The sequence below is a fragment of the Xenopus laevis genome, chromosome 7S, assembly GCF_017654675.1.
Source record: "Xenopus laevis strain J_2021 chromosome 7S, Xenopus_laevis_v10.1, whole genome shotgun sequence".
Taxonomy (NCBI): domain Eukaryota; kingdom Metazoa; phylum Chordata; class Amphibia; order Anura; family Pipidae; genus Xenopus; species Xenopus laevis.
In genome coordinates this window covers 6,283,853-6,299,643 of record NC_054384.1, presented here as the reverse complement: position 1 = coordinate 6,299,643, position 15,791 = coordinate 6,283,853, and the positions used below count along the sequence as shown (strand labels likewise).

Genomic DNA, 15,791 nt, shown 5'->3' with positions numbered 1-15,791 from the left:
CCCTTCTCAGATAATAAAACAATACATTCTTATAACATGATAAGAACAATAATTTTGTTGTCACCCAAAGAAGTCCTAGTCTGGCCCACTGTCTAATCAGACACTTCTAACACAGGTGTGCCCCATGTTTGGATCTTTAGGTGTCGCTGACTATAATTTCCAGTTGTCTTTGGGAGCTGGTGTTCACAGAAAATGGATTGGCCAAGTTTAACATACAAGCCCCAAGATAAAAAAAAAATACCTAGTTCTAAGAACACGATGAGATGAGTAGCTATGTACTAAAGGAACTGGCTGGCAAATATGCGTTTTCAGAGTTCTAGTTTATAAATAGTTGGGAACTTCATGGAACTACTTCCAAGCAGAATTAGCAGAGGTCATTTAGTAGGGGAATTAACCGAGCTGATGTACAGCATGTTATGTACCCAGATGCCTTCCTAGATGTCTCTTTTACTTCTGGCAGAGCCAACATACAGTATTTGCAAACCCACCTCTCCACGGCCTTGAAGTTTACATTTACTTGTAATAATGTCCAGCTAAAATACACTGGATGGCTCTCTGATGTTCCACCATGTGGATTAGAGCTGGCCAACCCCCTGTCCACCAAATTAAAGTTGTATCTGAACTGGTTCTTGTGATAATATTCCTTTCTTCCCAACTATTACTCTGGAGACTGTAACTGTTTATAGCCTTCAATATCTTGGGTTAGAGTTCCATGAGTTCTCCCAGGGCATTGCATAACCCAGTCCCCAGCTCCATTAATCCAACTGGAATTCACAGGGTATTAAAGTAAAAGGCTGCCCCGCTGCCAGTGCATTGTCACATATCAGAACAAAGCAGCTGAGATGTTGGAATCCCTCTAAATAGCTACAGATCAAGCTTGTGGCTTTCAGAAGTAGAACAGCACAAGCCTGGGGTGTCCAGCTCTCCCTATCAATCATTGATACTCATGAAAGGGTGCAGGCAGTGGCTTAACTAGAATGCGCTGGGCCCCCCTGCAAAAAATAACTTTTCAGAGGGGCCCATCGCACTCCAATCCCCATACTCCCACCCACTTTCCACCTCCGCCCACTTCCCACCCAGGCTCTGCCCACTCATAGCATAGACTCCACCCACTCCCTGTCTAGGCCCGCCCACTCATAGCATATACTCCACCCACTCACTTCTAGGCTCCACCCACTCATAGCACAGACTCCACCCACTCCCTGCCCAGACTCCACCCATGCATAGGCATGGGCTGGGGAATTTGGGAAGTTCTTGTTGGCTATAGATGAAGCAGACCCCGCTTTCTCTATAATTACGCCCCTAGCTATATAACACCCAGAAATCCCAGCACCCCAGGCAGGTGATAAGAGATTCTTGTATCAATAAAAGGCAGTCAAATTAACCTTGTATATATTAGTAAATCCATTCCATAAAGTAAGTTCATTCAATTCAAACGAGTAGGGCTGCACCAAATTCATCATTTTCGGATACCAAATGCTGAACAAGAAGTCGCTTTACAAATCGAAACCGCCGTACCCAGCACTTTTTGTAGATTTCCTCCAAACTGAATCGAAACCTTTAACCTTTCTCGCATGTAAAAAGAGTGCGTATAAGCGCAACAACTGTTTATGAATGCCGTGTCCAATTTTGTGGCTATTTTGTCTCACTTACACTTACCCTTTAAGGGTTAGTTCACCTTTAAACAAACTCTGAAATTCTGGGACATTTTGCAACTGGTCTTCATTTTTTATTATTTGTGGGTTTTTTTCAGTTATTTAGCTTTTTATTCAGCAGCTCTCCAGTTTGGTATTTCAGCAGCTATCTGGTTGCTAGGGGCTTATTTACCCTAACAACCAGGCAGTGGCATGAACAAGAGACAGGAATACGAATACCAGGGTCTACAGAGAAAGATGAGTAATAAAACGTAGCAATAACAATAAAACTCCAGCCTCACAGAGCAATTGGTTTTGGTTCCCGGGGTCAGTGACCCCCATTAAAAAAGAAGCAAAAGAAAGGGGTTTAAAAATGATATAAAATAAATAATGTAAACCAATTGCAAAGTTGCTAGGAATAAGACATTCTACTTACTAAACATTAACGTGAAGGCGAACCATTGACCATTAAATGAAATTTTCGCCCGCAATATGCCGCTGCAATTTGTGGGTGGCTTTACCAAGGCAGGTGCAAATTCTGGGAAATAAAGTGGGTGCAAATTGTACCCATAAATGAGCCCCGTTGGCACAAGACCCAGATATGTGACGTTCACTTACCAGTTCGACTCTTCCGAAGCCTCCGACGCCGAGTGTGTCGATGATGTTGAAATCCGCCAGTTTGAGGTTGCCGAAAAACGCCGCCTCCGCTTCGTATCTAGATTTTTTAATAAAGAAAAGAGCGAACCTTTTTAAAGTGCAAGCCTGCGGAATCGGACCGGACCGTTTTCCCATTATTTCCATGTAAAAAAAAAAATACAAAAATAAAAATTATATATATATATAAAATGTTTTGGTCCAGACTGAGCCAATATCTCATCAGATTCCACTGGTTTCTGTTATTTTCTCCCTTTCTCCTAATAGAAACGTTGTGGCCCCGGCTCCGTATTGTTTCCAGGAATAATGTCCGAGTCACATGACTGCGGATTGGGTTTCCCTCCTCGGGGGACTCTATTCAGCGCTGAGCCCACACATACAAATAAGTCATAGGCCGGAGAGTTGAGTCTCGGGTGAGACTGGGGAGCTGCTCACATGTCCCTCTCTTTATGGCAAATGAATGGGAAATGCCTTGGATCTGTGTCACTGTGCCAGTCTCTTATACACAGGCTCGGTGCCCTGGGCTAGTGGCATCAGGGGTCTGGCTGCACTAAGCAGCGGATCAATGTGCCACTGAGATAGAGGCAACTCCACTGCTGCTGAATATTAAGCAGGAAATATCCCAATGATCCCCGCTGATATTTTTAGTATGGCAGCGCTGAACTGGCCCCTCCCCCTTAGTGAGGCATGTGGCACCCGGGTACTATTTGCCTTAAAAGACCTGAATGTATTATGTGCACTTACCCTTCACCCCCCGCACATATACATTATGGGACATATGGGGATCATGTGAACTGTCAACAGGCTGGGCTACAATGAAGAGCATGGCAGGAATGGGAAGTATTCACATACACTGTGACTTTAATCACTTTAACCTCCGCAGTATGAGACTCTCCAGCTGCTGCTGCACTACAACTCCCAGCATTCCCTGACATCCAAACATATAGGCTGGAAGCCCATTTTATTCTATGCAGATAGTGGAATGGATAGATAGAAAGAGAGAGAGAGAGAGAGAGAGAGAGAGAGATAGATAGACAGGTAAAGAGATATATAGATGATAGAGAGAGAGAGAAAGACGATAGACAGACATATAGATAGAAAGAAAGATGATAGATGATAGTGAGACCATTGAGCAGATAACAGAGATAATAGAAACAAAGATAATAGATAGATGAATACAGAGAAAGAAAGAGGGAGCGAGATAGATAGATAGACAGACAGATAGATAAATAGAGAGAGAATAGAGAGAGAGAGAGAGAGAGAGAGAGAGAGAGAGAGAGAGAGAAAGAGAGAGAGAGAGAGAGAGAGAGAGAGAGAGAGAGAGAGAGAAAGAGAGAGAGAGAGAGAGATATAGAAGATAGAGAGAGAGAGAGAGAGAGAGAGAAAGACAATAGACAGACAGACATATAGAAAGAAAGAAAGAAAGAAAGAAAGAAAGAAAGAAAGAAAGAAAGAAAGAAAGAAAGAAAGAGAGAAAGAAAGAAAGAAAGATGATAGATAGATGATAGTGAGACCATTGACCAATAATGAAATGATAGACAGATAGATAGATAGATATAATAGATAGATGAATAGAGAGAAAGAGAGAGAGAGAGAGAGAGAGAGAGAGAGAGAGAGAGAGAGAGAGAGAGAGAGAGAGAGAGAGAAAAGAAAACTTTTTTCTATCAGAGCCCTGCTAAGTGATTTAAGTTGTTGAAAGGATATATAAACCCTCTAAACAAAGTAATGTCACATTTATTATGCTGTCCTGAACACTTTACATTTATTCGATTCCCCCCTACAATACAATGCCATTGAACCACCAACCCCCACCTGCTGTTCTTTTTGTCTCACTGAAAACAGTCGGCAGAAAATAAAATTAGTGAGAACAGTTTTGTGATGTGGCCGGAGACATGGGCTCCTCCCTGTTCTCTACCTTCATTCACTCAACATGTTTCTTTCTTCAGTAAATTCACTTCCAGCCGCTGTAGCCAAAATGACCAGCAGGTGGCGATGTTGTTTCAAATTCATTTTATTAGTAAAGTAAAAACTGCAAATATCTTTAAAAATAAATTCATGTGTGATTTAAAACTGCTCAAAAGAGCTCTCCAATAAATTTTTACATGAATTTGGCTGAAGGGTTTACATTTATTTTATTATTCAGATTTCCTATATGGGGATGTGTGATCTGGAAACCTGTTATCCAGAATGCTCCAAATTACAGGAAGACCATCTCCTGTATCCTATTGGGATTAATTAAAATGTTTAAATTATTTTTAGTAGACTTGGAGGTATGAAGATCTAGATTATGCAAAGATCCCTATTCTGGTGAACCCCAGGTCCTGAGAATTCTGGATAGCAGGTCCTGGTTTGACAATATATGCTTTAAAAGTGCAGCATACCTCCCAACATTTGGAAAAAAGAAAGAGGGACAAAAAAGATTTGCTGCGCTATGTGCGGTGATGTTTTTTGACCACTCCCATTTTACGCCCCCTAAATACCATGTCCATTTTACAAAATTTGGGAAAGTTTGACCACATTTCTTAGCATTTTAGGGTCAGTTTTTATGTGTTATTGCAGTTTTGGTCAAATTGCCCTTTAAGCTGCAAGTCACATTTTCCCCAAGAGACCTGCTTATCTCAATTGTTTCTTTGCTTATCTTAAATGGTAACAAATGTATCTAAGTGCACCTGCCACATATGCTGGGCTCTCTCAAGCCAATTCCGTTTAAGAAACTTTGTATCTTTTTGTGGCTGTTCAGTGCAGGAGATCAAAGAGAAAGTCGGGACATTTCAGTGCAGGTTGAGTTGTCAAAATCGGGGCTGTCCCGTTAAAAAACGGGACGGTTGGGAGGTATGAAGTGCTCTACTAAATGGTATAAATGGTATATCTAGCCACTTGTTGGTTGCCCCTTTCATTAGTTACATCAACATGTAACTTTCAACCTGAAAATTTAATCTCGACCCGGAACAGACTAACGCGTTTCACCCCAGTGAATACTGAATATTCTGCGCTCTGTTCAACCTCCACAGGCAACACAAAGCATATGCTGCACAAGCCGAATCCCTGCTCCCCAGCCCTACAACTGTCCCAAAACTATTTTTAGGATGTGATTCAGCAGTCACTTAAGGTCACCCAACTTTTTTTTTTTTTATATCTAAATGCCGGACTGTTTTGATCAATAATAAGGGAAAATGGTGTATTTTTATTATTTGGCCACTAGAGGGCAGAAGAAGAACACTATATACAGTGTATTCTATGTGTAATCAGTGTGCATTGTATGTGGCCCCTCCAGGCCTAAAAAATCAGTTTACACTTACGGGCCCTCCTTGCTGGTTAAACAAAGGCCCCTAGTTGCTGTGTTACAAGCGCCAGTGTTTTATATGTAACTGCAGACAATGTCCTGTCGCTGTTTCCATGAAAAAAGTGCTGCCCCCACCAGGTAGAATGTAGTACTGCAAGTGACAGAGTGAGATTTCAACTGCAACAGGTTCATAGGTGGTTGGATGCCCCCTTCTAACTGTCCCTGAATTCCCACTGGCATCTCGCAGAGCATGCTGGGAGTTGTAGTTCAACAGCAGCAGGAGGTTTCCCATCTGCCTGGGGATCTCGCAATGAAGCTCAAGAGCTTGCAATTATTGTGTGCAATCCAGGGAATTTTACAAGTAGGATCTGTCATATCTTTATTTCTGTTGTCATGTGCATGGGCGTTTCCATAGCAACAGGGAGAAAAAGCAGAAATTGTATAATCCCGTTGCTTCTTTCTACACGTGAGCTGCGTGGACTGAACCTGCTCATATAATGATAATATATTGCTTCATCTGATCATTGTGTGACTTCTCACATCATAACTGGGACAATTTATTTTTTCTGTTACCCCCCTGTTACTAATTGCCCCCCTTTATAATGACTGGATAATAAAGGCTGGTGCAGATATATAATATTTTCCTCCCCTACTTTCTATCTGATTACATTTTAGCTTTGTCTTCCATTGTCACGTGTTGTCTGTTCAGATTTTTCCCTGTTACCTCCAATAAACCTCCTGCTATGTTCTAATGCCCCAAATAGAAGCCAGATCTAGCAGGAACAGTCCCTAAGTTTGCTCATAGTCTGTACAGAGAGATCCCATAACACTATGGCAGCATAGGTATTACTCTGTACTAAGCACAATTCAGCAGGAACAGTCCCCTAAGTTTGCTCATAGTCTGTACAGAGAGAGCCCATAAAACTATGGCAGCATAGGTATTCCCCTGTACTAAGCACAATTCAGCAGGAACAGTCCCTAAGTTTGCTCATAGTCTGTACAGAGAGAGCCCATAAAACTATGGCAGCATAGGTATTCCCTGTACTAAGCACAATTCAGCAGGAACAGTCCCTAAGTTTGCTCATAGTCTGTACAGAGAGATCCCATAAAACTATGGCAGCATAGGTATTCCCTGTACTAAGCACAATTCAGCAGGAACAGTCCCTAAGTTTGCTCATAGTCTGTACAGAGAGATCCCATAAAACTATGGCAGCATAGGTATTCCCCTGTACTAAGCACAATTCAGCAGGAACAGTCCCTAAGTTTGCTCATAGTCTGTACAGAGAGATCCCATAAAACTATGGCAGCATAGGTATTCCCTGTACTAAGCACAATTCAGCAGGAACAGTCCCTAAGTTTGCTCATAGTCTGTACAGAGAGATCCCATAAAACTATGGCAGTATAGGTATTCCCTGTACTAAGCACAATTCAGCAGGAACAGTCCCTAAGTTTGCTCATAGTCTGTACAGAGAGATCCCATAAAACTATGGCAGCATAGGTATTCCCTGTACTAAGCACAATTCAGCAGGAACAGTCCCTAAGTTTGCTCATAGTCTGTACAGAGAGATCCCATAAAACTATGGCAGCATAGGTATTCCCTGTACTAAGCACAATTCAGCAGGAACAGTCCCTAAGTTTGCTCATAGTCTGTACAGAGAGATCCCATAAAACTATGGCAGCATAGGTATTCCCCTGTACTAAGCACAATTCAGCAGGAACAGCCCCTAAGTTTGCTCATAGTCTGTACAGAGAGATCCCATAAAACTATGGCAGCATAGGTATTCCCTGTACTAAGGACAATTCAGCAGGAACAGTCCCTAAGTTTACTCATAGTCTGTACAGAGAGATCCCATAAAACTATGGCAGCATAGGTATTCCCTGTACTAAGCACAATTCAGCAGGAACAGTCCCTAAGTTTGCTCATAGTCTGTACAGAGAGATCCCATAAAACTATGGCAGCATAGGTATTCCCTGTACTAAGCACAATTCAGCAGGAACAGTCCCTAAGTTTGCTCATAGTCTGTACAGAGAGATCCCATAAAACTATGGCAGCATAGGTATTCCCTGTACTAAGGACAATTCAGCAGGAACAGTCCCTAAGTTTACTCATAGTCTGTACAGAGAGATCCCATAAAACTATGGCAGCATAGGTATTCCCTGTACTAAGCACAATTCAGCTTAGTTCAATAGAAAAGGACAGTCATCAAAAGTCAAAACCCAGAGCTCGGCCTCGCTCCCTTCCCGCTGCCCAAAGTCTTTCCCCTTCTGTATAAAATGTCAATGTGTCAGGCTGTTCCGCACCTGAGAGGTTTTTCCTCTTGAAATGTGGGAATATTTTCATGTATTTTGTCACTTTACTGTCAGCTACGAGCAAAGACCTCGGCGTTTCGAGTCCGTGCGCTGCGAGTGGCCCTAGAGATTTACCAGCAGGACAGACTGATGCTCAAGGGCAAATCTGATGGAAGAAATTGACTTCTGCACAAAGAAATAAAACCTTTTTATACCTGTCTGGAATCAACAAAGTCCTCCCGGCCAGCCCAGCCCCCTCCTGCCCGTTATGTACAGGGATGTTAAAGCAACCGGAGCCTTTAGCTGGAGATGCTCATTATTACTATACATATCAGCCATTGTTTTGAGCAACAGAGAGCTCTAACACTCTGAATATAGTTATTATGCACGGATACAGCAATTATTAACAAATGGTTTCTTTGGAGATAAAATAATGATTGTAACAATGATCTCCCCCTTCGATGTTGTCTATATGGCAACTCCAACCTGCAGGGCTGATGTCCCCTTCCAGTATCATAAAGTGATGCTCATCCTGCACAACTGTGTCTCACCAACAGCCCATGAGTTGTTATATACACACAGCACAGAGAACTCTGCTTGATGGGAGATTCTAACTGATCCCCTGTGCTACTGACTAATTCCACTGTGCAAAAGACTGATGTGTTGATGCATTAGACTGACATGACCCTGACTGATTCCCCAGTTCTACTGACTGTTTCATCTGTGATATTAACTGTTTCATCTGTTCAACTAACTGTTTCCTCTGTGAAAATATCTGTTTCCTCTGTGATACTGTTTGCTCTGTGAAAATAACTTTCCTCTATGATACAAACTGTTTCCTCTATGATACTTACTGTTTCCTCTATGATACTTACTGTTTCCTCTGTTATATATTGATGGGCGAATTTTAGGCCGTTAATTTGCAAAATTCGCGAAATGGCCGCTGGCGCATTTTCGCCAAAAAAACGGTCGCCGGCGTGAAAAACGAGACGCCGGTGCCGTTTGCCGAATTTCGTGAATTAATGGGCCAAAATTCGCACATCAATATATAACAGAGGAAACAGTTAGTATCATAGAGGAAACAGTCAGTATCACAGAGACCATTTTGCAAATTTATTCGCCGGTGGCAAATCGCGCAAATTCGTCGCGAATTCGCGCCTGGCAAATAAATTCATCACTACTGTTATACTAACCTATAATTCTGACTGTTTCCTTTGTTAAACTAACATATAATATTGACTGTTTCCTCTGTTAAACTAACCTATACTACTAACCCATGATACTGTTTCCTCTGTGATACTAACCTATAATACTGACTATTTCCTCTGTTAAACTAACCTATAATACTGACTATTTCCTCTGTTAAACTAACCTATAATACTGACTGTTTCCTCTGTGATACTAACCTATAATACTGATTCCCCTATTAAACCAACCTATAATACTGATTCCCCTGTGCTCTAAGTCTTACTCTCACTGACTAATTCCCCTGTGCTAGTACTGACTGATTCTCCTATTCTACAGACTGATTCCCCTATTCCACGGACTCTTTCTCCTGTGGCTCTGACTATTATCGCCTATTCTACTGATTCTGCTGAGCTATAGACTAGTTTGCCTGTGCTCCTGACTTATCCCCATGTACTGCTGACTGGTCCCCCAGTATTAGTGATCCCTTTGTATTCAGGTGCGTAACTATAGAGGAAGCAGACCCTGCGGTTGCAGGGGGGCCCAGGAGTGTAGGGGGCCCAGTGAGACCCTAATTAATTAGCAATTTTAATATATCTTGGTAAAATAGGCCAACTTATAAATATTTTGGGGCCCTAAATTGAATTTGCTATGGGGCCCAGTAACAACTAGTTACGCCACTGTTTGTATTATTGACTGATATAACCTGTACTACTTACTCGTTCCACTGTGCTATGGACCATCAGTTCTCAGAGATCTGGGAGGCAGTTGGGAAACATCCTGCAACATTCCCAGTAACATAACTAGAAGTCAATGATTCCCACTAGGGATATCGCGGACTGTTCGCCCGCGAACTAATTCGCGCGAACATCGACTGTTCGCGTCCGCCGAATGTTCGCGAACGTCGCGCGACGTTCGCCAATTTGGGTTCGCCTTAGCTGGCGCTTATTTTTGACCTCTCACCCCAGACCAGCAGATACATGGCAGCCAATCAGGAAGCTCTCCCTCCTGGACCACCCCCACACCCCCTGGACCACTCCCCTTCCATATATAAACTGAAGCCCTGCAGCGTTTTTTCATTCTGCCTGTGTGTGCTTGGAAGAGCTAGTGTAGGGAGAGAGCTGTTAGTGATTTGAGGGACAGTTGATAGTAACTTTGCTGGCTAGTAATCTACTTGATACTGCTCTGTATTGTAGGGACAGAACTCTGCAGGGATTTGAGGGACATTTTAGGTTAGGTAGCTTTGCTGGCTAGTAATCTACCTTCTACTGCAGTGCTCTGTATGTAGCTGCTGTGGGCACTGCTTCTGATCTCTCATCTGCTGACTACTGCCTGTAACCCAATAGTCCTTGTAAGGACTGCTTTTATTTTCTTTTTTGTTTTTTTACTTTGCTACTGTAAGAGCCCAGTGCTATTAGTCTAGCTGTGTTGGGGAGTGGGACTGGTGTGCTGCTCCTCCTAGTAGTTCACCACCACCAGCACCAACCAGAGTCAAAATTGTTACAAAGTATCTTATTTGCACCTGTTAGCTGTTCTGAGCTCTCTGCCAAAAGCTAATTAAGTTAGAAACTGGTTTTTTTTCTGGCTGTTCAGTGCAGAGAAAAGAGGGACTGGTGTGCTGCTCCTCCTAGTAGCTCACCACTACCAGCACCAACCAGAGTCAAAATTGTTACAAAGTATCTTATTTGCACCTGTTAGCTGTTCTGAGCTCTCTGCCAAAAGCCAATTAAGTTAGAAACTGTTTTTTTTCTGGCTGTTCAGTGCAGAGAAAAGAGGGACTGGTGTGCTGCTCCTCCTAGTAGTTCACCACTACCAGCACCAACCAGAGTCAAAATTGTTACAAAGTATCTTATTTGCACCTGTTAGCTGTTCTGAGCTCTCTGCCAAAAGCTAATTAAGTTAGAAACTGTTTTTTTTTTCTGGCTGTTCAGTGCAGAGAAAAGAGGGACTGGTGTGCTGCTCCTCCTAGTAGTTCACCACTACCAGCACCAACCAGAGTCAAAATTGTTACAAAGTATCTTATTTGCACCTGTTAGCTGTTCTGAGCTCTCTGCCAAAAGCTAATTAAGTTAGAAACTGTTTTTTTTTCTGGCTGTTCAGTGCAGAGAAAAGAGGGACTGGTGTGCTGCTCCTCCTAGTAGTTCACCACTACCAGCACCAACCAGAGTCAAAATTGTTACAAAGTATCTTATTTGCACCTGTTAGCTGTTCTGAGCTCTCTGCCAAAAGCCAATTAAGTTAGAAACTGGTTTTTTTCTGGCTGTTCAGTGCAGAGAAAAGAGGGACTTTCCAGTACAAAAGAGGGACAGGGGGTTGAGTGGTCAAAAGAGGGACAGTTGGGAGGTATGCAAGTGCCACCTAGCTGTGTAAGCTTTTTCACATTCTGTCTAAATAACAATAATAATTCCGTGTCCGTAAACATCACCTGAGTGATGTTTTTACAGCAGCAATAATATATTCCGTATCCACTACTGTATACGTTGCCCTTGCAGGCATTGTTTGCCCAGTCTTTAACCAAGTGCCACCTAGCTGTGTGAGCTTTTTCACATTCCGTGTCCAGAAACATCACCTGAGTGACGTAGTGTGATTTCTGCCCTTTACAGCACAAAACGCAGCGCTGTGTCAACAATGTATTTTTCAGATACATTTTTACCCTTGATCCCCCTCTGGCATGCCACTGTCCAGGTCGTTGCACCCTTTAAACAACTTTAAAATCATTTTTCTGGCCAGAAATGTCTTTTCTAGCTTTTAAAATTCGCCTTCCCATTGAAGTCTATGGGGTTCGCGACGTTCGCGAACCGTTCGCATTTTTGACGCAAGTTCGCGAATATGTTCGCGAACATTTTTTCCGACTTTCGCTACATCCCTAATTCCCACAAACAAAACCATTCAGGGCTCCCAACACTTGGCAAAGATGTCCTTCGTCACACATATATTTACTGAATCAGCTTCCTTATACCTGTGAGTCTTTATTCAGCTCTCTGTCTGTTCTCCTATAGTTACACCCTATGCATCCCATGTGCCTCAGAGATTTAGGAAAGGTACATTTATCCAGCAGTGCAGACTTTTACCAGTAACTTTGTGTTCCCTTTGTAGAAAGCTGCTATATAAGCTCAGTTATTAGCTTTGCTGCAATCACAATCCACTTCCTTTGTCTGTAATGAATCAATAATCCTGCGCTCGTCTGTACTTTAATTTGAACATCACAAACAAAAAACCCTTCCCTCTCAGGTAGCTCCTCCCTCCTCCACACGGATCAAAGCAGCGTCTTCACTGGAGTCAGGATTTCTCCCATAAATTCCCTGTCAAATCAGTGAGTCCTGACACTGTAATTACTGCAACTCTTTCTCTTCTATTTTTAATTAGGATTTTTCTTTCCCAAACACTAAACCTGCTGCTTCCTCTTTGTATGATTGTGCTGAAGAGCTCAGAGCAGCTGGAAACAAATGAAATGGATCAGTTTGCTCAGGATAAGGGCAATGAGTTAACAGAGGATTTCACATTTTGTCGCACCCTGTCCAGACTCCATTTTTTTAGTGCTAATTCCTGCCTCTAGATGGTGGTACAGTGCAATATTTTTCCAGTACATTGCGTCTAAAGGACTAAGGCCATTGCATTATAGAAATCGGAATTAACACTAAAAAATTACACCGTGGAATACCTACTCTGCCATAGCTTTATGGGATCTCTCTGTACAGACTATGAGCAAACTTAGGGGACTGTTCCTGCTGAATTGTGCTTAGACCAGGGGATACCTATGCTGCCATAGTTTTATGGGATCTCTCTGTACAGACTATGAGCAAACTTAGGGGCTGTTCCTGCTGAATTGTGCTTAGACCAGGGGATACCTATGCTGCCATAGCTTTATGGGATCTCTCTGTACAGACTATGAGCAAACTTAGGGGCTGTTCCTGCTGAATTGTGCTTAGTACAGGGACTATCTATGCTGCCATAGTTTTATGTGATCTCTCTGTACAGACTATGAGCAAACTTAGGGGACTGTTCCTGCTGAATTGTGCTTAGTACAGGGAATACCTATGCTGCCATAGTTTTATGGGATCTCTCTGTACAGACTATGAGCAAACTTAAGGACTGTTCCTGCTGAATTGTGCTTAGTACAGGGAATACCTATGCTGCCATAGCTTTATGGGATCTCTCTGTACAGACTATGAGCAAACTTAGGGGACTGTTCCTGCTGAATTGTGCTTAGTACAGGGGAATACCTATGCTGCCATAGTTTTATGGGATCTCTCTGTACAGACTATGAGCAAACTTAGGGGCTGTTCCTGCTGAATTGTGCTTAGACCAGGGGATACCTATGCTGCCATAGCTTTATGGGATCTCTCTGTACAGACTATGAGCAAACTTAGGGGCTGTTCCTGCTGAATTGTGCTTAGTACAGGGACTATCTATGCTGCCATAGTTTTATGGGATCTCTCTGTACAGACTATGAGCAAACTTAGGGGACTGTTCCTGCTGAATTGTGCTTAGTACAGGGAATACCTATGCTGCCATAGTTTTATGGGATCTCTCTGTACAGACTATGAGCAAACTTAAGGACTGTTCCTGCTGAATTGTGCTTAGTACAGAGGAATACCTATACTGCCATAGTTTTATGGGATCTCTCTGTACAGACTGTGAGCAAACTTAGGGGACTGTTCCTGCTGAATTGTGCTTAGTACAGGGAATACCTATGCTGCCATAGCTTTATGGGATCTCTCTGTACAGACTATGAGCAAACTTAGGGGACTGTTCCTGCTGAATTGTGCTTAGTACAGGGGAATACCTATGCTGCCATAGTTTTATGGGATCTCTCTGTACAGACTATGAGCAAACTTAGGGGCTGTTCCTGCTGAATTGTGCTTAGACCAGGGGATACCTATGCTGCCATAGCTTTATGGGATCTCTCTGTACAGACTATGAGCAAACTTAGGGGCTGTTCCTGCTGAATTGTGCTTAGTACAGGGACTATCTATGCTGCCATAGTTTTATGGGATCTCTCTGTACAGACTATGAGCAAACTTAGGGGACTGTTCCTGCTGAATTGTGCTTAGTACAGGGAATACCTATGCTGCCATAGTTTTATGGGATCTCTCTGTACAGACTATGAGCAAACTTAAGGACTGTTCCTGCTGAATTGTGCTTAGTACAGAGGAATACCTATACTGCCATAGTTTTATGGGATCTCTCTGTACAGACTGTGAGCAAACGTAGGGGACTGTTCCTGCTGAATTGTGCTTAGTATAGGGGAATACCTATGCTGGTATAGTTTTATGGGATCTCTCTGTACAGGCTATGAATAAACTTGGTTGGTAGGAAAAGGGCATGCTTTCAGGATCCAGAGAGGCCTTAGCCTATGAGCAAAGTTAGGGGGCTGTTCCTGCTGAATTGTGCATAGTACAGGGGAATACCTATACTGCCATAGTTTTCTAAGTTTATGGAACTTAGATCCCATGGTGGGGGGGGGATTCTTTGCAGCCGAGAGGCTTTAGTTGAGTTGGGCTCTTGTATGGAGCAACATTACACTGGCAGCTATTGGCTGGAACACATAACAAGTCAATGATGTCCTAAAGAAGAGCTTTGTTTAGCTTCCTCACCCCTCGGGTCTTATAAACAATCCTACATTTATACTCCATATTCTTTTGTTAGCCTTAAGTACTATGCTCCTGTGCTTTTCCCAATTAACAAAGGGTCCGATCATTCCCTCGGTCCCTGTCAGTTCTTGTGAAGGAGCCTGAAACCATTAGTGTCATGTTGGATTCCCGTTGCTGACAAACAGACTGCATTTTGAAAATGAGAAATTAATTTGCTTGCCGCTACTTACTTTGCCTTCGCCTCTGCATCTTCATAAGCCTTGTTAGAAACGTCATCCAAGCCTCCAATCAAATGTTTGAAGGAGCTGCCAGAAGCAAAGGACACACAAAATCAGTCACATTATAAAATTAGATAAATGCAGATCTACAGTTGCAGTTGGGCCCAGTGTAAAACATGATCTACAATGTATAAAGATGGCCTGCGTACCCTATGGCCATTGACTTGTTGTTGACCTACAGTATAACACTTTGAGGGTGCTGCAGATTGAGTGACACACCTTTTCCTACCATTACCATCTTGTTCTATTCTCAACATCTTCTCACCATCTCACCATTCTAACACGATTTTGTCCTACTGTCACCATCAAGCGCTGCTCTTGCCAATTGGCCCTACAGTCACCAACTTGCTCTATCATGTCCTACTGTTATCATCTAATCCTACTGATGCCATTGCGCTGTAACCATTTGTCCTACAGTTTTTGTCTTGCTCTTCTGTCACCATCTGCGGACGAATATTTCTGTTCAAGACCCCTTTCAGGTCCAGCATTTGGTCTGGGCCCTTACTACTCTTAACAAGATTATGAACATTCTGGCACAGTTCCAACAATATATAGGACAGACAATATTTGATCTCCCCCAAATCTCATTGGCATTATTTCTGGACTTCTCCAGAAGTATCTAAGAGACCAGACCTTCTCCACAAATCTCAGTCTCATCGATTTTCCTGAAATTTCCCAACTTTGTCAACTACTCCCAGTAGTAATAAGGGGAAGCAAGGAAATTAACTCCAAAAGACCCCATATAATTTCTAGGAAGGGGCAATATCCTAATTGTTTAATACAGGTAATACCTGGTCCACATACTTAAAGCTGTCATGATGTCACCATCGAATCATTATATACAAAGAATAATGTTCCCAGAACCTTCACAGAT

General features: G+C 42.6%; 1 protein-coding gene across 2 annotated transcripts in view; it reads right to left on the bottom strand.

Moving 5' to 3' along the window:
• The window catches only part of prkg1.S (protein kinase cGMP-dependent 1 S homeolog), a 415,118-nt gene that overhangs the window by 23,813 nt on the left and 375,514 nt on the right, over positions 1-15,791 (bottom strand). For both annotated transcript variants that reach the window (XM_018227316.2, XM_018227315.2), the window contains exons 9-10: positions 14,870-14,944; positions 2,253-2,349 (exon numbers count right to left, since the gene is read on the bottom strand). In XM_018227316.2, coding sequence (XP_018082805.1) covers positions 2,253-2,349; positions 14,870-14,944 — 172 coding nt within the window. The remainder of the gene's footprint in view (positions 1-2,252; positions 2,350-14,869; positions 14,945-15,791) is intronic.